This window comes from Ahaetulla prasina, chromosome 11, assembly GCF_028640845.1.
Source record: "Ahaetulla prasina isolate Xishuangbanna chromosome 11, ASM2864084v1, whole genome shotgun sequence".
NCBI lineage: Eukaryota > Metazoa > Chordata > Lepidosauria > Squamata > Colubridae > Ahaetulla > Ahaetulla prasina.
The window spans coordinates 14,228,309-14,252,810 of NC_080549.1; the positions used below are offsets into that span (position 1 = coordinate 14,228,309).

Below are 24,502 nucleotides of genomic sequence, written 5' to 3' on the forward strand. Positions count from 1 at the left end.
GTACCTTATTGTTGCTTGAGTTCCCTTGCCCATAATCACATCCATCTCTGACCTGTCTTCAATTTGTTCCTTTTTTAACTGGATGTCAGGCATCTTCAGATTAAAAGTATTTAATCAAGTCTTACCACTATGGCTAGTTCAAGGCAAAACGGGGCATCAACGAAAGCTGTCCAAGGCAGAGGTGGGTTTCAGCAGGTTCTGACCAGTTCTGGAGAACCGGTAGCGGAAATTTTGAGTAGTTCGGAGAACCGGTAGTAAAAATTCTGACTGGCCCTGCCCCCATCTAGTCTCTGCCTCCTGATTCCCAGCTGATGGGGAGGAAATGGGAATTTTACAGTATCCTTCCCCTGCCATGCCCACCAAGCCACGCCCACCAAGCCATGCCACACCCACCAAGCCACACCCACAGAACTGAGACTAAAAAAATTTGAAACCCACCACTGGTCCAAGGGCAGGGATATGGAAGTACGGTTTTCCATGTTCCTCCTCAACCAGCAAACACCCGTTAAACACGCAATACATTTGTTTAGATCTCACTTTATCGAACACAATCCTAATGTAGCTTTGAAGACAAAGCATCATCAATCTATAAAGGGGTGTGTGTGTGTGTGCCCCAAACTCATAGTTATAGGGGATAGCGGGGAAATCATCACAGTTCTCTATTGCACACATTTCTGAACATATGAAAACGGCGGGAATAATCAGAGTCGGTTTTCCTCAGCCTGTGCCAATATGACATATCCAATAAACTTATTCTTTGAGGAATCTACCTGCTTCAGAGTTTTGTCTGCTACGGGTCTGTTACTTGGACAGCTGCATTCTAACCACTGCACCACCGGGGATCCAAGCTACATGCCAAGCCATATGCTGTATGCAGTGGTGGAATTCAATTTTTTTTACTACCAGTTCTGTGGTCGTGGTGGGCAAGGCAGGGAAAGGATACTGCAAAATCCCTATTCCTACCCCACTCCAGGGGAAGAACACTGCAAATCTATAATCCCTCCCCACTCCAGGGGGAAGGATATTGCAAAACCTCCATTCCCACGCCACTCCTGGGGCCAGCCAGAGATAGTATTTGCCGGTTCTCCAAACTACTCAAAATTTCTGCTACCGGTTCTCCAGAACCTGTCAGAACCTGCTGAATAGCACCCCAGGCTGTATGTCAAGCTTTATGCTGGCCAAGCTGTAGGAAAAATCCCCATGCTACTGAGCTCTGACCCCACTCAACTTCAGACAGGAACCTTCCCCAAGCTAGTGCCCATAATCATCGGTCTGATGGGCAGAGGAAACCAAAGCTTCTTGGTTTATTAGCCCCATTACTCTCAAATTCCAGTGGATGTATTCCCTTTTGCTGCCATACAGGTATCCCAATGAGTCTTGAAATCTCTTTTTTTGCCATTGCCTTTCAACCAAGACTGTTTATGTCTTACCCACAACAGATTTCTCCAGCCTCTCTCAGTTGACATCATAAACAACTATATATTTTGAGATACAGCATTATCCAAAGGCGTAAAGACATTGAAGTAATTGTTTAAATAAAACTTAAGTAAAGGGAAAGGTTCCGCTCGCACATATGTGCTAGTCGTTCCCAATTCTAGGGGGCGGTGCTCATCATTTCAAAGCCAAAGAGCCAGTGCTGTCTGATGACAATTCCGTGTCCTATAGCCAGCATGACTAAATGCCAAAGGCACACAGAACGCTGTTACCTTCCCACCAAAGGTGGTTCCTATTTTTCTACTTGCATTTTTTACGTGCTTTCGAATTCGGAGCCTCCAGAGACAGACAGCAGAGACGCAGAGGAACAGGAGGAGCCTGTTCCTAGTGCGCGCATGCAAAGAGCTGCCAGAAGGCAAGAGCAGCTAAAGCAAAAAAGATGACTTAGGAGTAAAGCCAGGAGATGATTGGCCATAAGGCTTAAAAGAGCAGCAACGACTCTTGGGTTCTTTATAGGAAAGCAACGTTGCTACAATTGTTTCTTGTCAGCATCTCCTGTTTCTGAACTTCATGGGGTTCTTGCCAAGAAAAGCCTTTGCCAGAGAAGATAAAAGTTGGTGATAAGGCTGAAGGACTTTTTCTGAAGGACTTTGTTTTGGACTTAATTCGGACTAAGCTGAGAATGAAATAATTCTCAACTGTTCTAATAAAATACGTTTGTTTAGGGCTGATTGTATCTGGTAATAACTACTTGGGCCTGGGTCACAACACTGGGTTCTTCGTGTGCAAGCTATGTTTTAACCCCTTCAGTGGTAGCTCCTGGATAGGTGTTGTAATGTTCCATGGGTATCACAAGCGCTTGGATTGAATCGGAGCATTTGTATGTCTGAAGATTCCAGGTGCTCAGGAGCAGTTCTACAGCTTTTATCTCTCGGCTCTTCATCTCTCACCAGTCCCGTTATTGAGCAAGAGTCCTCAAGGGGGAAGAATGAAAAGATGACATCTTTGTTGCTTCGGTTGCCTTGGACAAAGCCATTGTTGCAGTAGAGACTTACGCTCTGGGCCCTGCAACTACCTGGTGTGAAATCTTTCTGGCAATTTTTTTGTTCTGTTGGAGAGCTATGATTATGGGGCCAGTCCACCACAAACAGAGAAATGCTGGGGCCATCTTCTAAATGAAAGACGGATCTTGAAACAGGAAACTTGTGTAGAAATATCTGCAACAGACAGATGGATCAGCAGTCAATTAGAGGGTCTACAAAGCAACTTGCTACCAAATAGAGCTGGCTGGACTTTAATGATTTCATTTAAAGTCCTTCTTTAAGACAAACACAGACTTCAGAGGATAATTAGAACTGCAGAAAAAACAATAGCTACCAAGCTGCCTTCCGTTGAGGATCTGTATATTGCATGAGTCAAAAAGAGGGCAGTGAAAATATTGACAGACCCCTCGCATCCTGGACATAAACTGTTTCAACTCCTACCCTCAAAACGACGCTATAGGGCACTGCACACCAGAACAATTAGACACAAGGCCAGTTTTTTCCCAAACGCCATCACTCTTTTTTTTATTATTATTTTATTTGCATTTATATCCCGCCCTTCTCCGAAGACTCAGGGCGGCTTACACTATGTTAGCAATAGTCTTCATCCTATTTGTATATTTATATACAAAGTCAACTTATTGCCCCCAACAATCTGGGTCCTCATTTTACCTACCTTATAAAGGATGGAAGGCTGAGTCAACCTTGGGCCTGGTGGGACTAGAACCTGCAGTAATTGCAGACAGCTGTATTAATAACAGACTGTCTTACCAGTTTGAGCCACAGAGGCCCTCTGCTAAACAAATAAACAAATAATCAGCGTGCCTACCATTCCTGTCCTAATGTTCTCTTTGATTGTATCCAATTCGTATGGTTATTTCATGCTCATACTTATATATACTCTTGTGTTTGACAAATAAATAAATAAAAACACTGTCAAACTATTCACTAAGTCTGCACTACTATTATTCTTCTCATCGATCCTATCACCTTTCTCCTCCCACTTATGACTGTATAATTGTAACCTTGTTGTTTGTATCCTTACGATTTATATTGACTGTTTCCTAATATGATTTGATTGCTTATTTGTACCCTATGACTATCATTAAGTGTTGCTCCTTATGATTCTTGACAAATGTAACTTTTCTTTTTATGTACACTTTTTTTTTTTGTTTACATTTATACCCCGCCCTTCTCCGAAGACTCAGGGCGGCTTACAGTGTATAAGGCAATAGTCTCATTCTATTTGTATATTTTTACAAAGTCAACTTATTGCCCCCCCAACAATCTGGGTCCTCATTTTACCTACCTTATAAAGGATGGAAGGCTGAGTCAACCTTGGGCCGGGCTCGAACCTGCAGTAATTGCAGGCTTTGTGTTCTTAATAACAGGCCTTACCAGCCTGAGCTAAACCGGCCCTGAGAGCACTCAGGCACACTGAGAGCATATGAACCAAATTCCATGTGTGTCCAATCACACTTGGCCAATAAAGAATTCTATGCTATGCTATGCTATAGATATACAGGTAGTCCTTGACTAACAGTCATGATTAGGACCGGAATTTCAGTTGTTAAGTGATGTGATAATTAAGTAAGTCATCACATAACTGGACTCAATTTCACAACCATTAAAATTGTGGTCATTAAGAGAATCCTGCTTCCTCCTTGATTTTACTTGTCGAAAGCCAAGACGTGTGAAGCCAGAAGTCACAAATGGTGACTATATATGACCACAAGATGCTACAACCACCATTGTAAATTTGAGCTGGTTTCCAAGCACCCAAATTGCAATCACATGACTGTGAGGGTTGGGCAATGATTGTAAGTCATGTTTTCTGAGGCCATTGCAACTTCGATTGTCATGAAACGAATGGGTTACGTTGAGAATTACTTACGCTCCATGGCTTAGGACCGGGTTACTTACGGGACCGCCTACTGCCGGCCTCTATCTCCCAGCGTCCGGTGCGTTCCCACAGAGAGGGACTCCTCAGGGTGCCGTCAGCCGAACAATGTCGACTGGCGGCCCCCAGGGGGAGGGCCTTCTCTGTGGGGGGCTCCTACCCTGTGGAACGAGCTTCCCCTCGGGCTTCGACAACTACCTGACCTTAGGACCTTTCGACGCGAACTTAAAACCTATTTATTTCATATGGCTGGACTGGCCTGATTCTTAAATTTTTAAATTTTAATTGTGGGTTTTAAATTGTTGTAATTTGTATGGGGTGTAATGTTATTTTAAATTTTTTGGCATATTTGAGTTAGTTTTTTAAGGGTTGTTTTAATTATGATGTATATTTCTGTTTTGTATTTTACTTGTCTGTTCACCGCCCTGAGTCCTTCGGGAGAAGGGCGGTATACAAATTAAAACATTATTAAAACATTATTATTATTATTATTATTATTATTATTATTATTATTATTATTATTATTATTATTATTATTATTATTATTATTATACCAGGGGTCTCCAACCTTGGGGACTTTAAGACTTGTGGACTTCAACTCCCAGAATTCCTCAAGTCTTAAAGTTGCCAAGGTTGGAGACCCCTGACTAGGGATGAAATGCTACCGGTTTGCTCCAGTTCGGGCAAACAGGTAGTGATAAAAACTGCAGGTTCGGGTGAACCAGTAGTAAAAAAAAATGCTTTAAAAAGTAAAAAAAAAGAGATTCTGACGATCACAGCTGTGCCGCGTAATCATCAGAACCTTTTTTTAAAAAAACTTTTTTAAAGCATTTTTTTTACTACCTATTCGCCTGAACCGGTAGTAACAAAAATGCTTTAAAAAGTTTTTTAAAAGGTTCCGACGATTGCACGGCACAACTGTAATCATCGGAACCTTTTTTTTTTTTTTTTACTTTTTAAAAGCATTTTTTTTACTACTGGTTTGGGCGAATAGATAGTAAAAAATGCTTTAAAAAGTAAAAAAAAAAGTTGACCACACCCACCCAGTCACATGACCCCCACCACCACCAAGCCACACCCACCAAGCCACACCCACAGCACCGGTAGGAAAAAATATAAGAGGCCAACTGTCATGCAGGCACTTCCTATAGGGTTCTCATTGGTTGAAAGGGCCATGGTGGTGGAGTGGTTAGTGTTCTCCAAATCACGAAACAGACTCCTTGTCCTGAAAAAAAACCCCTTTTTATTTGGCTAATGTGAATTCCTAGCATTCATATCCAGCAACGTCCCGGCAAACAGTCTTCCAAGGGTAAATTGCAAACACAGATCTTATTAGTCTTTGCAGAGTTGCCGGGCTGACAGGTTCCAGGCGCAATGCTGTACAAGGACATACTTGGCAAGGAGTCTCTCAGATAAACAAATCTTCACAACAGTGAGCTAATTGTCACCTGCAAACACCACTTCCCATTCACTCCTATTTATTTCCTACGGGAGGGGCCACTCAGCGCCCTCTTGTGCTTTTCCTCCCGAGTCGACCTCTGTTCCTTAATTGTTCCCTTCTCCTGACAGCTCTGCGCATGCACACATTGGGAACAGGCTCCAGCTGTTCTTCAGCCCCACTTATCTCCGACTCCAAAGATAGCTGATAACTGTCGGACGGCCCTGGCCCCCTCTCTGCCTCTGATGCAGAGCGCTCGTTGGAGCCTTCCTCAGACTCCAGGACTGGCCCATGTTCCTCTCCAACCTCCTCACTGTTCGAGTCTACTGCCAGCTCCACTGGCCACTGGCCACAACAGTTAGAATGCAGTCTTGCAGGCTAACTCTATTGCCAGCTGTTCAATTCTGAGCGGCTCAAGATTGACTCAGCCTTCCATCCTTCCAAGGTCAGTAAAATGAGGACCCAGATTGTTGGGGGGCAATAGGATGATTCTGTAAACCGCTTAGAGAGGGCTGTCAATCACTGTGAAACGGTATATAAGTCTAGGTGCTATTGCTGTTGATGCTTAGATTGAACAAAACAATCAACTTTCACTCACCAGTGACTTGGGGATGTCCACTCCTTTAGAACCTGTGTAGAGGTAGGATTTAAGGAAAGCTATCCCAATCAGAGACAACATGATGACCCCGAACAGTGCCACAACGGCAACAACAAAAATACTCCAGTAGTTACCTGAAAAAGGGAGAAAACAAGGGAATGGATTGGGTTGAAGAAGGTTGAGAAGAAAAGCTATATCTCTATAGCAGGGGTGTCCAAACTTGGTCCCTTTAAGACTTGTGGACTTCAACTCCCAGAGTCCCTCAGCCAGCAAAGCTGGCTGAGGAACTCTGGGAGTTGAAGTCCACAAGTCTTAAAGGGACCAAGTTTGGACACCCCTGCTCTATAGTGTCTTATCCCAAAATTGAGGACAAGGAGCTTTCCCCCCCAAAAAAAAAATATCTCTAGGCCATCTGCACCATGCCCTTCCACCAGTAATTCTTGGAGCTTCACCACCAACCATCTACTCTTTATTTGGAGAACACTTTAGGGGTAGTTACATCAGCGGTGAAATCCTCTGAAGTCTGCTACCGGTTCTGTGAGTCTGCTACCAAGCGCGTGCTTTGAGCGTACATGAGCATCTGGGGCACGTCCATGCAGTGCTAAAAAAGGAACATTTCAAAGCCTTCCGAGTCTGCAAAGGTAAGTAGGACAGCGAGGGGGGGAATCCGCTGTGCCACATGATTTAGATTAGCTAGAAAGCAGGAAATCCGACGATTCCAGCTAATATAAATTGCACGTCACAGCTGATGGTCGCCCAGCGGATCGTCAGAAGTACCGGTTGCATTTTTTTACTACCAGTTCGGGAGAACTGGTCTGAACCGGTAGCATTTCACCCCAAGTTACATTTACATGATTTTATTGTTGTTACTAACTTGTGTCCCAGTCTTTCATAGGCCAGGAACTTTGAGGGTGCAAGTGACAAACCACTCATTTCAAATGTCGCAATCAAGTTCAAAAGGAAAGATCCGTCCTAATAGGATAACGGGATGGATCTGAACGATGGGAATCTATCTCAAAGCACACGAGTTGCATTTTTCAAACAAGAGTCCATAATTTATTCCCCTCCCCAACTGGTTTGGGCTTGAGGAAGAGAATTCAGGAAGAGACCCTCAAGCATTCTTACTTGGTGAACTTCCTGGCGTTAGGATACATTGTGTAGCCTTCTTGGCTGAATGGCTGACCACTTCCGCTTCAACACAATAGTTGGCATTTGGCTTCATGTTGTCAAAGGTGTTCTCCAAACTCATTGTGGGTTCCTTAGCCCTCTTGGGGAAATAAACCTGTCAACACAGACATCCACATTTAGAAATACCATTCAACAAGAGATCGACACTACTTCTAGTGTCAATATCCAGTTTAAGAATCCAAATAAAAGTCCAGGATCATTCCCCTCACTGTTTATTGAATATACAGCATGGTAATGTCAAAGAAAAACTAACTCTGAAGTTCTCAATTGTCAGTCCATAGAATAAAGTCCAAGGAGCTGCTGATCCAGTTCTACAGAGGAATGATTGAGTCTGTCATCTGCACCTCCATAACTGTCTGGTTTGGTTCTGCAACCCAACAAGACAGACACAGACTTCAGAGGATAATTAGAACTGCAGAAAAAACAATGGCTACCAACCTGCCTTCCATGGAGGACCTGTATACTGCATGAATCAAAAAGAGGGCTGTGAAAATATTTACAGATCCTTGACATAATTGTTTCAACTCCTACCCTCAAAACAACGCTATAGAGCAGGGGTCTCCAACCTTGGTCCCTTTAAGGCTTGTGAACTTCAACTCCCAGAGTTCCTCAGCCAGCTTTGCTAGCTGAGGGACTCTGGGAGTTGAAGTCCACAAGTCTTAAAGGGACCAAGGTTGGAGACCCTAGCTATAGAGCACTGCATAGCAGAAGAACTAGACACAAGAACAGTTTTTCCTGAATGCCATCACTCTGCTAAACAAATAATTCCCTCAACACTGTCAAATTATTTACTAAATCTGCACTACTATTAATCTTCTCATCATTCCCATCACCCATCTCCTCCCACTTATGACTGTAACTTTGTTGCTTGTATCCTTACGATTTATACTGATATTGATTGTTTCCTGATTGCTTATTTGTAGCCTATGACTATCATTAAGTGTTGTATCATTAAGTGTTAAATTTGTACCCTATGACTATCATTAAGTGTTGTAAGTATTGTACCTTGATGAAGGTATCCTTTCTTTTTATGTACACTGAGAGCATATGCACTAAGACAAATTCCTTGTGTGTCCAATCACACTTGGCCAATAAAAAAATTCTATTCTTTTCTATTCTATTGTCAGTGCACAACATATGTACAATGAGGTTGGTTGACTTTAATGCGTGATTTAAGCATTCTTTGATTAAGGAGTGCTTAGATAGGCTGATTTGCAATTGACATTGTTTTTAGCCAACATATTGGTAAAAAGTTAAAGGTAAAAAGGGCCGTGGTGGCTCAGGCTGTAAGATAGCCTGTTATTAAAACACAGCAGCCTGCAATTACTGCAGGCTCGAATCCCACCAGGCCCAAGGTTGACTCAGCCTTCCATCCTTTATAAGGTAGATAAAATGAGGACCCAGATTGTTGGGGGGGCAATAAGTTGACTTTGTAAATATACAAATAGAATGAGACTATTGCCTTACACACTGTAAGCTGCCCTGAGTCTTCGGAGAAGGGCGGGATATAAATGTAAATTTAAAAAAAAAGTTGATGGGTTTTTTATTAAAACACACCAAGAAGGAACCAGATCAAGGAACAGTGGTTCAGAATGTTAATCTCATAAACTAAAAAGTCCCAAGAACTGGAAAGCATGGTTCATGTTGGACCAAGACTGCAGAGGACCACTTCAAGTCCTCCTGGATCCACAAAGTTTAGAGAGTGATTTAGGGTCAATTGCTATATGTTGGCTCATTCTGCCCTAGCGGGTTGTCACTCCAGGGACAAACTTGAGGAAGGAATGCTAGATTGGGCTTTTGGAGGAGAGGCAGTTTAAATATCTAAAGAATAAATTAACAGATTAACAGAGTTGGGAGGGACCTTGTAGGTCATCTAGTCCAACCCCCTGCCCAAGGAGGAGACCCTATCCCATTGCTGACAGATAGCAGTCCAGTCTCTTCTTGAAAGCTTCCAGGGATGAAGCTCCCACAACTTCCGAAGGCAACTTCTGCTCCATGGATTGATTGTTCTCACTGTCAGAAAATTTCTCCTTATTTCCAGGTTGAATCTTTCCTTGTTCAGCTTCCATCCATTATTCCTTGTCTGGCCTTCGGGTGCTCTGGAAAATAGTTTGATCCCCTCCTCTCTGTGGCAGCCCCTCAAATATTGGAAGACTGCTATCCTGTCTCCCCTGGTCCTTCTCTTCCCTAGACTAGCCGTGCCCAGTTCCTGCAACCGTTCGTCGTTTGTTGTAGCTTCCGATCCCCTAATCATCAATCAATCAATAAAATAACTCAGCATCTTCATTGCTTGTGAGCCAAAGAGATGTCAACTCAAAGCAACGGAGACAATAGTCCAAGCACAACTCCACATGGTTTTGATTTGGGGTACTGTATCTTAACGCACTCTTACTCTTTGGGTGTCTCCATCTTCTCCCCGGAGGGTGAGCAGGACTTGCAAGAGAGAAAAGATCATAGAAAAGTCCTTTTTCTTCAGTGGAGTTGGAGGCAAAGAAATCGACACACTAAGAGTATCTTCTGCTGTAGCCAGAGAAAGAACGAGGGGACCAATGACAGCTGTGAAACAGGAAGAAGATATAGAAAGATGCAGTTAGCATGATTTATTTTCATCCATCACTATCTTTCGAAGACAAGTGGCTGAAGAGGTTGTAGAAAAAATGCTTTTAAAAGGCTCTGACGATCCCAGCTGAGCCACACGATCATCAAAGCCTTTTTTTAACTTTTAAAAGCATTTTTTCAACCAAAGAAAAAATGCTTTTAAAAGTAAAAAACGAAACAAAAAACCTCTGATGATCGCGCGGCTCAACTGGGCATTGGGGGAGGGGGAGCAATTTTTTTTTAAATTTGCATTTATATCCCGCCCTTCTCCGAAGACTCAGGGCGGCTTACACTATGTCAAGCAATAGTCTTCATCCATTTGTATATTATATACAAAGTCAGCTTATTGCCCCCAACAATCTGGGTCCTCATTTTACCTACCTTATAAAGGATGGAAGGCTGAGTCAACCTTGGGCCTGGTGGGGCTTGAACCTGCAGTAATTGCAAGCAGCTGCTGTTAATAACAGACTGTCTTACCAGTCTGAGCCACAGAGGCCCTTTTTTTTTTTTTTGCTACCGGGTCTCCGAACCACCCGCCACCATCGCTACCAGATTGGGCGATCCGGTCCAAATCGGGAGCATTTCACCCCTGCATTAAATGTGTCTGGGTTTGAAAAAGTAGAGTGGGAGGGAAGACTCGACTAGAACTGAGATTGCAGGAGATAAGAAATCTAAGACCGGTTGATGGTAGTCACATCTGTCCAACTCAAACTAAGAGGAAGACCAGAGTTAATTGTCTGTAGAGCATGTATGTCAGGGTTCCAAGCCTCATGCCAGATTTCAAAAGAAATCCAGTTATTTATTAGGAGCTTCATGTCAGCAGGGACCAAACTCTGACCTCACTTAATTTACGTCCCAGCTCTGACCCTGTTTCCCCCCTCTCCCCCAAAGTGTGTCATCAGTCACATTAAAGCAATGAGGGTTGTAGAGATCACTCCCCTCTGGCCTATGTGGGTTTCCGTGGAGATGACCTCAGCTTATCAGTTGGAATGTGCTTTTGTTTTGATGCAGCTGCGAAGTTGTTTTCCCAATCCCCCTTGCCTATGGCAATTCAAGAGCAAGCCAGGGATGCTTTTCGAGTTGACAATGTAATTTAAATGAAGAATGAATAAAAACTTCCTTTGGTTTGCATCATGTTCCCCTTCACTACAACAGTTTCCTAAGAGAAAGAGCTGAATAGACTACCGTATTTTTCAGAGTATAAGACACACCTTTTCCCCCCCTAAAAGGGGGTGAAAATTTAGGTGCATCTTATACATCGAATGTAGCCCTGTCCACCCACTGGCCTCCACCCTTTGGCCTCTGCCTCCCTCCAATTTACCTCCTTGCAGCAAGCAGCAAGAAGAAACAGCCCATTTCAGCTTCAGCACAGCCTGATTAGCACAAGTTGATTGTCAGTTGGATCAGGCCTCCCGACTCTCAGCTGTTTCAGGCTGCAGGGATTGCCATGGCCTATTGCTGCGCGGGCCTCTGCTGCTTGCTGCAAGGAGGTAAATTGCTGGGAGCTTGTGCTAATCAAGCGATGCTGAAAACGAAAATGAAAGTAAAGCAGGCTGTTTGCTGTTTGCTGCAACGAGGGAAAAATTGCTGGGAGGCAGAGGCAGATTTCTTTTTCTTGTTTTCCTCACCAAAAAAGGTAGGTGCGTCTTATAGACAGGAGCGTCTTATACTTCGAAAAATATGGTAATTAGAAATCTCCCAAAACAACTTTCCCCATTGTGTTTCCACAAGCTGCTTAACTAGGCAGTGAAAGATCTAGCAGCTGAACCTCCATGCTTGTACAGCTTGATTAGTTAGCTATGGTTAATGTGGGGAAAGCTTTTTTGTGACTCAACGAATTGTACCAACCTAACCCATTTCTGTTAGTTTAGGTTTCGGTGTATTGCACACACCCAGGAACTAGTTACTTAAATAATTTGTCAGGCTTCACCCAGATTTCTAGAAGGCAGAAATTCAAAGATAAAAACTCTTGATAAACTGGTTTTTATTACAGGTTCCAGAAAACCAGAATACCAACAACTGCAGAACTCAAACCATATAGATAGCATTAGCAAAATAGTATCACGTTTCCCCAAAAATAAGACCTACCCCGAAAATAACCCGTAGTGCTTATTTTGGGGTAGAAAAGAAAATAAGTAACAGCCCGAATTTTGAAATCAAAATTCCAAGGCCACAGGCTTCCTCAAAGTATAGAATTATTAAGCATGTCATATTGGCACAGCTGGTGAAAACCTGACATCTCCCTGGGTTTTCCCCACCCAATTCAAAACAGAAAGTTCTTCCCCCTACTACATAAACCATCATATGCCCCAATCAGGTCACCCTCCAAAATCTGGATGGCTCTCGTCCATGCCCCTCCAGGTGCTGGTGAGAATGTCCTTGATTCCCAAAAGAAAGAATGTTGTTTTGGCTACAAGTTCCCCCCAACTATCTCTATGCCCCCCTTCCCTTTCCCACAGCGCTATCCAGCCTCGCTGGGGCAAACCTGAAGACATTCCAAAATGGCACCAGGGTTGACAATAAGACCGGGTCTTATTTTTGGGGAAACATGTTAGCTCTGTCTCTCTCTGCCACCTGGGTATCTACTGATTTTTCTTTTGAGACATGCTTGACCCAGTGGTAAAATGCAAATATTTTTTCTACCAGTTCTGTGGGTGTGGCTTGGTGGGCATGGCTTGGTGGGCATGGCTTGGTGGGGGTCATGTGTCTGGGTGGGTGTAGCCAAGTTTTTTTTTACTTTTTAAACCATTTTTTACTACCTATTTGCCGGAAATAGTAGTAAAAAAATGCTTTTAAAAAGTAAAACAAAAAAAAGGTTCTGATGATCGCATGGCACAACTGTGATCGTCAGAACCTTTTTTTTTTTTTTACTTTTTACTACCGGTTCACCCTAACTGGTAGTTTTTATCAATACCGGTTCGCCGAAACCGTAGCAAACCAGTAGCATTTCACCCCTGGCTTGACCTCTGAGTAATTTTATTGTAATAGACCTCTTTGATCCCAGGCTTCCTGATTCTATCTTTGCCTACTCCAGCCTTCCCATAGCCACCTTAAGCATGTTGGATGGATGTGACCTATGAATATTCATATATCTTATCTTTCCCCTCCTTTACATATTTGTGCCTTCATATACTTTCTTTTCAATCTCTTCTATTTTTTTTTATTTCAGTCCTCAAGTAAAAGAGATTCCTTACTGTGTTTGTAGGGTTGCAACTCATTTGACCTGGTCCATTTGGAAAGCATGGATCCGTCTCGGGCTCGCACCCTGGCATGGTAAATGCTGAAAAGTTGTGGCAGGTGAAGCTGGCAGCTCTGAGTCTCATTTTTATTATTTCCCTTACACGATGCCTTTTTGATCCACTTAGGAAAAGTTTGGTTACTAGAAGGAGGACGTAAAAATGCAATGAGATTTCTGTCTTTTTTTAAAAAACAACTTTAAAGAGGCCAGTTTTGCATTTGGATGGAGGATGGCATAGAAGGAGTTAAAGATTATGTAGACCAGTGGTAGTCAACCTGGTCCCTACCGCCCACTAGTGGGCGTTCCAGCTTTCATGGTGGGTGGTAGGGGTTTTGTCCGATACTGAAGCACTTTCCTTTTTTTTTAATTTAACTGACTTTTTAAAAAATTCTCATAGCATTATTTAAAAACATTTTCATTAGGTTTTCATAAAATTCCCCATGACAATTTAAATTTCTGAAAATATACTATTTGTATCGCCTGCGCATACAGTTTAGTTCACGTTACGTAAGTGAAACTAAACGGTAAGTAATTATTATTATATGCTTTAACTTGCTGTAACTCTGCCTTATAAATTTTATAAAGTAAAGTTACTTCCCTACTTTATAAATCACCATTACTGTTGTCCTGTCTCCTTCCCCACTTCAGACCCACGAGCTGGCCTTCAGCCAGTGGATTCACAGCTCTTATCAGTCCTGGCAGAGAAATCGCAGCTGCCTGCCAAAGTTCAAACAAATGACTCACGAAGCAAGACTTTCAGCTTTTTTTGAAATGGTTCGGCTAAACTTTTGCTTCCTGTGGAGTGAGAGCAGTCCCAAAGCTCCTTATATATCCTGTGGGGTGAGGCTCCTGCCCCACCCTTCCTTTGGATGACGCCGCCTCTCTAATCTTCTGAAGCGCGGGTCAAACCAAGCTTGATTATTATTATCAGCTGGGTCTGAAGGCGTAGCCTGGGGAAGGGAGGAATCAGGGGATGACGGCCTCATTACGTCCTCCAACTGGTCTGGTTCTGGCTCCTGGAGCCGAACCACAGGAATCGGTGCTCCCAAGATAAGCCTTACCGTCCCTTCCCCCTCACTTACTGAGTCACTTTCAGGCATGGGGCCAGGTTCGGGGGCTGGAGTCACAACAACTGTGGAAACGGTGGGCGGTTAGAAAATTTTACAACTAACAGAGATACATAAGTGGGTGGTAGGTATAAAAAGGTTGACTACCCCTGATGTAGACACTAAAGCTGCCAAACAAAAACACAAGCATTTATCTGCTTTACAGAGATCCAAAAAGAGATGTGTCAATTTCATTCATCTGCTATTGACATAACAAAGAGGCTCATCAATTTCTTTCATTCAATTCTTAAGCATGCCCAATTGACTGAATTGAGCTGATGGGACCATTGTTTTACAGAAAGGTGTTTAAAATGTTTACACAAAGTAAGGGGGAAAAGTAGGGAAAAGTAAGGAAAGCTGAGTGTCAAAGAATTGAGGCCTATAAACTAGGGTGCTGGAGAAGATTCCTGCCAAGTCCCTTGAACTGCAAGGCGATCCAACCAGTCAGTCCTAGAGGAGATCAACCCTGACTGCTCTTTAGAAGGCCAGATCCTGAAAAGGAAACTCAGATACTTCGGCCACCTAATGAGAAGGAAGGACTCACTGGAGAAGAGCCTAATGCTGGGAAAGATTGAGGGCAAAAGAAGAAGGGGACAACAGAAAATGAGGTGGCTGGATGGAGTCACTGAAACAATCAGCCTGAGCTTAAATGGTCTCCGGGGAATGGTAGAGGACAGGAAGGCCTGGAGGAAAGTTGTCCATAGGGTTGCGATGTTTCGGACACGACTTTGCAACTAACAACAACAACAAGGATGAAAAAGCTGCTATCCGTGAGCTATTGCTGGACTTTAGCGTCTACCAAACTCATCCAAAATGGCCAACAAAGTCATGGAAAATGATTTGATAGATCAAGTACATCTGGAGTGACACAATTCTCCACTGCTGAAAAAGAGACAAACACACACACAGAGAGAGAGAGAACTCTATACCTGTTTCTCCTCTCCACTTCATACTGAATACTGTCTGAAATATTTGGGCTTGGCTGCCATGTTAAGCGAGGATAAAAGTTCTCCGAAATTAGCCTGACATTCCATGGTGGAAGAAGCAGATTCCCTTAGAATGAAAGAGAAATGAATTGAGGCCTCTGGAAAAAGAAAAATTCTCCAGCCCATTTGCTGTTTTCATGTAGAAAAACCCAAGGAATTCATGACACAACATTTGAAACATCTGCTATCTTTAATTTGTTGCATGTGAATATTGAATTTTGGATATGTTGCCAGCGGAAGTTGGGACCCCCAACATAAAAGTGTAATAAAATGACTTTACGTGATCATTTGGGAATTATGTTTTGAATTTTCATTACTGCTCCATGCAGTCTAGAACAGGGGTCTCCAACCTCGGCAACTTTAAGACTTGTGGACTTCCCAGACTTCCTCAGCCAGCTGTGCTTTGCCGGCTGAGGAATTCTGGGAGTTGAAGTCCCCAGTCTTAAAGTTGCCAAGGTTGGAGACCCCTGGTCTAGAGAAAAAACATCTCCTTCCTATGCAGACCCTGAGATCAAGTTTTTACATCAGCAAAAATTAGGACAAGAAGCTCCTGCTTTAGACTTTGAAGAGATGCTACTAATAGTCTCTCCTGGCTCTCCCCAGAATGTTGGACTACAAATTCCATCACTCTTATGAAGCACAACCTCTGGTCACATTGCTGGGGATAAGAGTAACTGTAGCTCAGTCTCTCTGAAGAGCATTAGGGGAGAGCTAGTGGAAAAACCCTGAGGAACATTCAATCTGGAGTCCATACATGGTCCTGAAATTCTTTTAGTAGCCTGCATAGGAATTCCCTCCTCAACAACACTGCCAACATTCTTTAAGGTTCTCACAACACTCTTAATAATTTCCCTCAACACTGTCAAACTATTTACTAAATCTGCAACTATTAATCTTCTCATCGTTCCCGTCACCCATCTCCTTCCACTTATGACTGTATGACTGTAATCTTGTTGCTTGTATCCTTATGATTTATATTGATATTGATTGTTTCCTGATTGCTTATTTGTACCCTATGACTATCATTAAGTACCTTATGATTCTTGATGGACGTATCTTTTCTTCTATGTACACTGAGAGCATATGTACCAAAAACAAATTCCTTGTGTGTCCAATCACACTTGGCCAATAAAAAAATTCTATTCTATTCTATTCTATTCTATTCTATTCTATTCTATTCTATTCTATTCTATTCGAATATTCTATTCTATTCTATTCGAATATTCTATTCTATTCTATTCTATTCTATTCTATTCTATTCTGTATGTGCATATATATTTGCGTATGTATCTATATCTATTTAGTCGAGTGGTTCTCAACCTTTATAATGCTGCGACCCCTTTAATACAATTCCCCACGATGTGGCGACCCAACCGTAAAATTATTTTTGTTTTGAATTTATCGCGCCTGAAGCCGTGTTGGCTAGCGATCTGAACTGCTTGCGATTGCCTTGAGGACGGAGGCATTAAAGTGGAGACTCCTCCCCTATTAAGTTTATCGCGCCTGAAGCCAGATTAGGCTAATGATTGGGAGTGATTGCAGCTGGCTTGAGAGGGAGACATCAGAGCAAAGATTTCTTTTTTAATTCATCGCGCCTGAAGCCGAATTCAGCTAGCGACTTGAAGAGCCTGCAGCTGGCTTGTGGAGTCAACCATTGGAGCGCGATTCTTCAACTCGCAAGTATATTTCCCATATTTCCGATGGTCTTAGGCAACCCCTGGCAAATCGTCATTCAACCCCCAACGGGGTCGCGACCCACAGGTTGAGAACCGCTGATTTAGTCTAAAAGCTAAAGCACTTTAGTCTGGATGTGTGTGTATGCGTGTGTTTGTGTGTGGGTGCATATATATTTGTGCGTTTGTGTTCTTGATGAACATATTTTTTTCTTTTATGTACACTGAGAGTATATGCACCAAGACAAATTCCTTGTGTGTCCAATCACACTTGGCTAACAAAAAAATTCTATTCTATTCTATTCTTCTATTCTATTCTATTCTATTCTATTCTATTCTATTCTATTCTATTCTATTCTATTCTATTCTATTCTACCCAGGCCAGGTAAAGATCTTGCATCTGTATTCATAGAACATGCAACCCTTGCTTAGTTTTACCCTTGATTCGTTATTTCCGGCTTATGGTACTGTGAAACCTCTTCAGTTAGTTTTTTGACTCGGTATATTATGCAAACCTAGGGATAAAAGTCTGATTCAGCAACTAAGGAAAATGTTTAGTGTGATGGTTATTATTTTTGTGAAAAAATAATTCTTAATATTATCCCAAACACCTCTTCTCTAAGTAGGAGAAAATGACAAAGTAGCCGTTTCCCCTCTCTGCATGACACTTAAACAGGATCCTCTTCATATTGCAAGAAGGGACTAAAGATTTTAACCTGAATCCTTGTTATTAAAAAAAAAAAACCTGCTCTCTTCCAGATTAAAGTAGGACTTTCTGTTATCAAATCAACTCCTTCCATGCTGAGTTATAAGCACATCCTAGTCCTATTCCTATTAAAAACATCATCCTAAAAGGACAACAAAGACTATTCTTTCTGCGCCAACTCAGAAAGCTCAAACTGCCCAAGGAGCTGGTGATTCAGTTCTACAGAGGAATTATTGAGTCTGTCATTTGCACCTCTATAACTGTCTGGTTCGGTTCTGCAACCCAACAGCGGGTGTTTGTATGTAGATCTTTGGTTATTCGGGTTTTCTCCCGCGTAAAATTGGAAGTGTCTTGGTGCGACTGAAACAATCTGGAACGGAACACACTCAAAACCGTAGAAATGGTGGTAGACTTTAGGAGAAACCCTTCCATACTTCCACCTCTCACAATACTAGAAAACACAGTATCAACAGTAGAAACCTTTAAATTTCTAGGTTCTACCATATTGCAAGATCTAAAATGGACAGCTAACATCAAAAACATCATCAAAAAACGACAACAAAGAATGTTCTTTCTGCGCCAACTCAGTAAGCTCAAACTGCCCAAGGAGTTGCTGATTCAGTTCTACACAGGAATTATTGAGTCTGTCATTTGCACCTCTATAACTGTCTGGTTCGGTTCTGCAACTGTCGTGTCCCACTCCTCCGCTGACGGCTGGGTCCGGGAAATCCGAATCAGGCTTGCCTCTGCAGCTCTGCCCAAAGTCCTAGCAAAGTCCTCAGAGCAGGCAGGAGACCAGTAAGTGACTTCAGCAAGATAAGTTTGACTTTTGCCTGACTCAGAGACTGCCAGAAAGTAGCTCCTTTATATAGGCCATGGGGTGTGGCTCCATGACTCAGCACTCATTAAGGCCTGCCCCTCCCTTCCCTCTGTTGCCTCCGCCTCTCCAATCTTCTGATGCGAGGGTCACTCCAATCAGCTGTTCTTGGGAGTAAACCCTCCTCAGGCTCACCTGCTGTGGATGAGGGGGAGGGGTCTAGCTGCTCCGTTTGCCTGGGCATGGAGTCAGGGCTGGGGCAGGGAGATGCTCCTTCTTCTGCAGTTTGTGGGGGCATGGAGCCAGGACTTGGGCCGGAAGGCATACATTCCTCAGTGTTGGGGAGCAGGTAAGAAGGCCCCGGCTGCTCTGAGGGCGGGCAAGACACAACAGCAACCCAACAAGAAAGACACAGACTTCAGAGGATAATTAGAACTGCAGAAAAAATAATTGCTACCAATCTGCCTTCCATTGAGGACCTGTATACTGCACGAATCAAGAAGAGGGCTGTGAAAATATTTACAGATCCCTCACATCCTGGACATAAATTGTTTCAACTCCTACCCTCAAAACAACGCTATAGAGCACTGCACACCAGAACAACTAGACAGAAGAACATTTTTTTCCTGAAGGCCATCACTCTGCTAAACAAATAATTCCCTCAACACTGTCAAACTATTTACTAAATCTGCACTACTATTAATCTTCTCATCGTTCCCATCACCAATCTCTTTCCACTTATGACTGTATGACTGTAACTTTGTTGCTGGTAATCCTTATGATTTATATTGATATACTGACCATCATTTGTGTTGTAAATGTACCTTGATGAAGGTATCTTTTCTTTTATGTACACTGAGAGCATATGCACCAAGACAAATTCCTTGTGTGTCCAATCACACTTGGCCAATAAAAAAAGTTCTATTCTATTCTATTCTATTCTATTCTACTACTTGATGACATTTAAATATTAAGCCGCAAAATGGGCAGCAAATATATTTGATAAATAAACCAGATGTTTATTCTTCCAAGCCTTTGGACCTTTCCAGACTATATTATACATCCCATTGCACACATTCTGGAACAGAATGGGGCTCATCCTCCATTCTGTTCTATTCAGAAATTCCCTGAGGATGGGTTCCAGCATGAGTCCCAAAGCTCTGAAGAATAAATCTCTGGTCCCAGTAACTGACTCTGATTGGATCTTGCAACATTATCCTAGGAATGTATATTTGCCTTCATTCGCAAATCGATTTTATTGTAAGGGAGAGGGGGGAAAAAGAGAAATATAGCTTTTGGTTATAAATAAAGGTAAAGGTTCCCCTCGCACATATGTGCTAGTCGTTCCCGACTCTAGGGGGCGGTGCTCATCTCTGTTTCAAAGCTGAAGAGCCAGCGCTGTCCGAAGACGTCTCCGTGGTCATGTGGCCAGCATGACTCAACACCAAAGGCGCACGGAACGCTGTTCCCTTCCCACCAAAGGTGGTCCCTATTTTTCTACTTGCATTTTTTACGTGCTTTCGAACTGCCCGGTTGGCAGAAGCTGGGAGAAGTAACGGGAGCTCACCCCGTTACACGGCACTAGGGATTCGAACCGCTGAACTGCCGACCTTTCGATTGACAAGCTCAGCGTCTTAGCCACTAAGCCACCACGTCCCTCTTGGTTATAACTAGAATGCTAATAATAGAATTTTTATTGGTCAATAGCGTCTTACCCACTAAACCACCGCATCCCATCCGCTTATACTTATATATATTATCTAATACATACTTGACAAATAAATAAATAAATTAAATAAATAAATTAAATAAATCATAAACCCTTTTTTCCTGCATTCACAAGAGTTTGTGGAATAAGGGAAGCATAGTTCCAAACACTGAGAAATCAGCATATTAGGCAACTAGCAAAACCACCAGTTTCAACCAAGGTGGTAAGAAAACAGAATGGAATTCTTTTCCAAGTACCCTGGCCAGGTTTTCCAGCTAAATGAAAAAAATAAAATAGAGACTTACCTTCTTGGAGAGAGAGATCCAAAAGAAGCAAAAATACAATCCATAGCACAACAGCCATCGGTTCAGTATGACTTTATTTTATCTCCGGCTTCCACTTTTAAATCATCAGCAGGAAAAGAAATAAATACGGAAGGCACTAAACAACTCCTCCAGAGGAGTTACTCCCCATGGCAGTGATTTATGTTAAGGATTAGTAATTTTTTTCCCTACATGCACGTAAAATAGGGTGTGTGTGTGTGTGTGTGTGTGTGTGTGTGTATGAACGCACAGCTTTTGTTGTTTAGGAAAAAGCAGGATAAAAGAAAAGAATGAGCTTACTTTTGGTAAGAGAAAATAATTTTTTTTCTTTGAATGAGCTTTTTTTAAAATCAAATGATAATTGTGTAATTGTATTTGTATTTGCTACAAAGGAAATTGGAAGGTCCTGTCTTTCTTAGTTTCTTAGTTTTTATGTTCTTTATAAAACTATCTATCTATTTTATTTATTTATTTATTTATTCGTATTTTTATACCGCCCTTCTCCGAAGACTCAGGGCGGTGTACAGCCAATAAAACGACAAAAATCCCAACAAATTTAAAATACACTATCAAATTTAAAAAACTGATTCAATCGCTGTAACTTAAAATATTAGCTAAAATTTATCAAAACTAAAACCTTGGTAAAAACCCTATTAAAACCCACTAAAACCCCCATACTAAAATCAATCAGGCCAGCCCCGCTTGGTGAAAAAAGAAAGTCTTGAGCTCGCGCTTAAAGGTCCGGAGATCAGGGAGGAGACAGAGTCCCACCGGCAGCTCATTCCATAAAGCCGGGGCCCCAACAGAGAATGCCCTTCCCCTGGGGGCCGCCAGCCGACACTGACTAGCCGACGGCACCCTAAGAAGACCCTCCCTGTGGGCGCGCACTGGACGTATCGGACAATGGGAGGTAACTGTCGGCAGCAGGCGGTCCCGTAAATATCCCGGTCCAATGCCATGGAGCGCTTTAAAGGTGATAACCAACACCTTGAAGCACACCCGGAAGACCACCGGCAATCAATCAATCTATCTATCTATCTATCTATCTATCTATCTATCTATCTATCTATCTATCTATCCCTATACCAATGGGGGGGGGAAGGAGAGATGAAGATAGATGATAGATAGATAGATAGATAGATAGATAGATAGATAGATAGATAGATAGATAGATAGATAGATAGATAGATAGATAGATAGATGAGCAATACGAGAGAGATGATAGCGAGAGATATAGGCGATAGATAGATAGATAGATAGATAGATAGATAGATAGATAGATAGATAGATAGATAGATATAGATAGATGAGCAATACGAGAGAGAGAGATGATAGCGAGAGATATAGGCGATAGATAGATAGATAGATAGATAGATAGATAGATAGATAGATAGATAGATAGATAGATATAGATAGATGAGCAATACGAGAGAGAGAGATGATAGCGAGAGATATAGGCGATAGATAGATAGATAGATAGATAGATAGATAGATAGATAGATAGATAGATAGATAGATAGATATAGATAGATGAGCAATACGAGAGAGAGAGATGATAGCGAGAGATATAGGCGATAGATAGATAGATAGATAGATAGATAGATAGATAGATAGATAGATAGATAGATAAGATAGATAGATAAAGAGAGAGAGAGAGAGAGAGAGAGAGATACGATAGAGACAGACAGACAGAGATGATAGAGATAGGAGTCAACATGTAACAGGCCATCTTTTTGGGGGAACTGAGCCCAATCCTTGGGATGGAAAACCAATCTCTGGTTATATTCTCATCTAACATAAACCCACTCCAAATCTCAAATCTGCTAGTTCAGAGTTTAAAGGAGGCTTTGAACTTCTAAAACAGACCGCTTTTCTCCAAACAAATATTTAAGGTATAACTCATGCTTAAAGCAAAACGTTCACTAGGTTCCTCGAGTCTGCAAGGTTCTGGAGATGAGGCCCACCAGCCTCAGAAGCCCTGACTGAACGACCATTAAACCTACTGTCCATTCAACAGTCCCGTTGAAAAGCTTTTCTGGTTCAAGAAAGCTTGGCTGAAGCTTGGAGGACCTTCTGAAGCTATTGATCACCTGGTGGACTTGGCTGAATAAATAACTCCCCCCCCCCCTCGCCCTGGCTCCGTCATCTATTTGCATGCCTTTGTGCTGTCTGGGTTTAAATTATCGCAGACTTCCTGAACGGTAGGTGCCCAAGGGTAGGGCGTCTGAACAATGGCCTTGAGCTGACTAAACTTGTCTGGCTCAGGAGGCAAGCATGATTAAATGGCATAGGTTTTGAAGTTCCGGGTTCAATTTACAACTATGACGGAGCTCAACCTTTTCATTGCTAAACAAGACAGTTAAGAGAACGTCACTGTTCTGACCTAGGCTTCCCCAGCAGCACAAAGCCGAGTCCTTGTCCCGATAAACCCCTTTTAATTTTACGGTGAATTCCTCTCCAGCAAAGTCTTTCCTCTCCCACAGTCTTTCAAGATAGTTCACAAATACTGACCTTTATCAGGCTTGGAGAGCGGCCAGGCCGATATCTTTCAGCCCCAGCAATATTTGGCAAGAATGCAGAAATAGACTAATTGTCTCCTGCAAACTCCACTCCCCTGTAGCTCCTTTTATTCCCTCTGGGAGGGGCCCTTCATCATCCACCTGTGGCCTTACCCCCCAAGTTGACCCTTGTTCCTTAGCTGTTCCCTTCGTCTGGCAACTCTGCGCATGCGCACAACTGGGAACAGGCTCCAGCTGTTCGTCTGCCTCACTGATGTCTGACTCCGAAGGCAGTTGATACCTGTCATAGGACCCTGGCCCCCTCTCTGCCTCTGACACAGAGCCCTTGTCAGAGCCTTCCCCAGACTCCAGGACTGGCCCATGTTCCTCCACAACCTCCTCACTGTTCGAATCTGCTGCCAGCTCCGCGGGCCACAACAGTCGCTCCATTTCCTGCCAGCGTTGTTAAGTGGATCACTGCAGTTGTTAAGTTAGCTAACAAGGCGGTTAATTGGATCTGGTTTCCCCATGGTCAGAACATCGCAAAAGGTGATCCCATGATCCCGGGATACTTCAACTGTCATAAATACATGTTTGTGGCTAAGGATGTGAATTTTGATCATGGAGGAATGCTGGAACGATCATGTGACAACTGGTGTCAAGTCAATTTTTTTTTTCAGTTGCTGCTCTAACTTTGTTCACTAAACGGACGGTTGATAAGTCAAGGACAACTGTGAAACACTGAGAGTTGAAGAGCAACTATCTGCCAATATCTCTCCGTGGGCTTAGGATTCTGCATCAGATGAAGGGCCTCTGGTGGCTCAGCAGACTAAGTCTGTCTGTTATTAACAGCAGCTGCCTGCAATTACTGCAAGTTCAAGTCCCACCAGGCCCAAGGTTGACTCAGCCTTCCATCCTTTATAAGGTAGGTAAAATGTGGACCCAGATTGTTGGGGGCAATAAAAGTTGACCTTGTATATAATATACAAATGGATGAAGACTATTGCTTAACACAGTGTAAGCCGCCCTGAGTCTTCGGAGAAGGGCGGGATATAAATTCAAATTAAAAAAAAAAGAGTATCACAGCTAGGAAATCTACTTGGTTTAGTCTATGGGCAGAAGAAAGCACACAGCTGGATTTGCTCTGCCCTTCCCTCCCTGAAACTTGAAACCAGCATGGTCTCTTTCTTTAGGTCAGATGTATTGTTACACCAAGAGTGCAGAGAAAGATAACAACGGTTCAAAGTG

At 42.6% G+C, this 24,502-nt stretch overlaps 1 protein-coding gene across 4 annotated transcripts; it reads right to left on the bottom strand.

Moving 5' to 3' along the window:
* Nucleotides 1–1,165: 1,165 nt before the first annotated feature.
* On the bottom strand, nt 1,166–24,398 carry LOC131204922 (interferon lambda receptor 1-like). 4 transcript variants are annotated; one of them, XM_058196568.1, is made up of 7 exons: nt 22,760–24,398; nt 15,473–15,596; nt 13,394–13,578; nt 9,994–10,157; nt 7,539–7,695; nt 6,414–6,547; nt 1,166–2,651 (listed from the first exon to the last, which is right to left on the bottom strand). In XM_058196568.1, the coding sequence occupies exons 1-7, from the start codon at nt 22,764–22,766 to the stop codon at nt 2,241–2,243; spliced, it is 1,182 nt and encodes a 393-aa protein (XP_058052551.1). In that variant the 5' UTR covers nt 22,767–24,398; the 3' UTR covers nt 1,166–2,240. The 4 variants fall into 4 exon arrangements, with proteins under 4 accessions (XP_058052551.1, XP_058052550.1, XP_058052552.1 ...); XM_058196567.1 differs by lacking the exon at nt 22,760–24,398 and adding an exon at nt 20,739–21,805; XM_058196569.1 differs by lacking the exons at nt 13,394–13,578; nt 15,473–15,596; nt 22,760–24,398 and adding an exon at nt 20,739–21,805.
* Nucleotides 24,399–24,502: the final 104 nt, after the last annotated feature.

Excerpts from the sequence above, each read along its gene's own strand:
- LOC131204922 (XM_058196567.1), bottom strand. The coding sequence starts at position 20,796 with ATGGCTGTTGTGCTATGGATTGTATTTTTGCTTCTTTTGGATCTCTCT. Across the intron at positions 15,597-20,738 it reads GGATCTCTCTCTCCAAGAAG|GGAATCTGCTTCTTCCACCA; the intron begins GTAAGTCTCTAT and ends TTTCATTCTAAG. Across the intron at positions 13,579-15,472 it reads GAAGTGGAGAGGAGAAACAG|TAACCAAACTTTTCCTAAGT; the intron begins GTATAGAGTTCT and ends TCCTCCTTCTAG.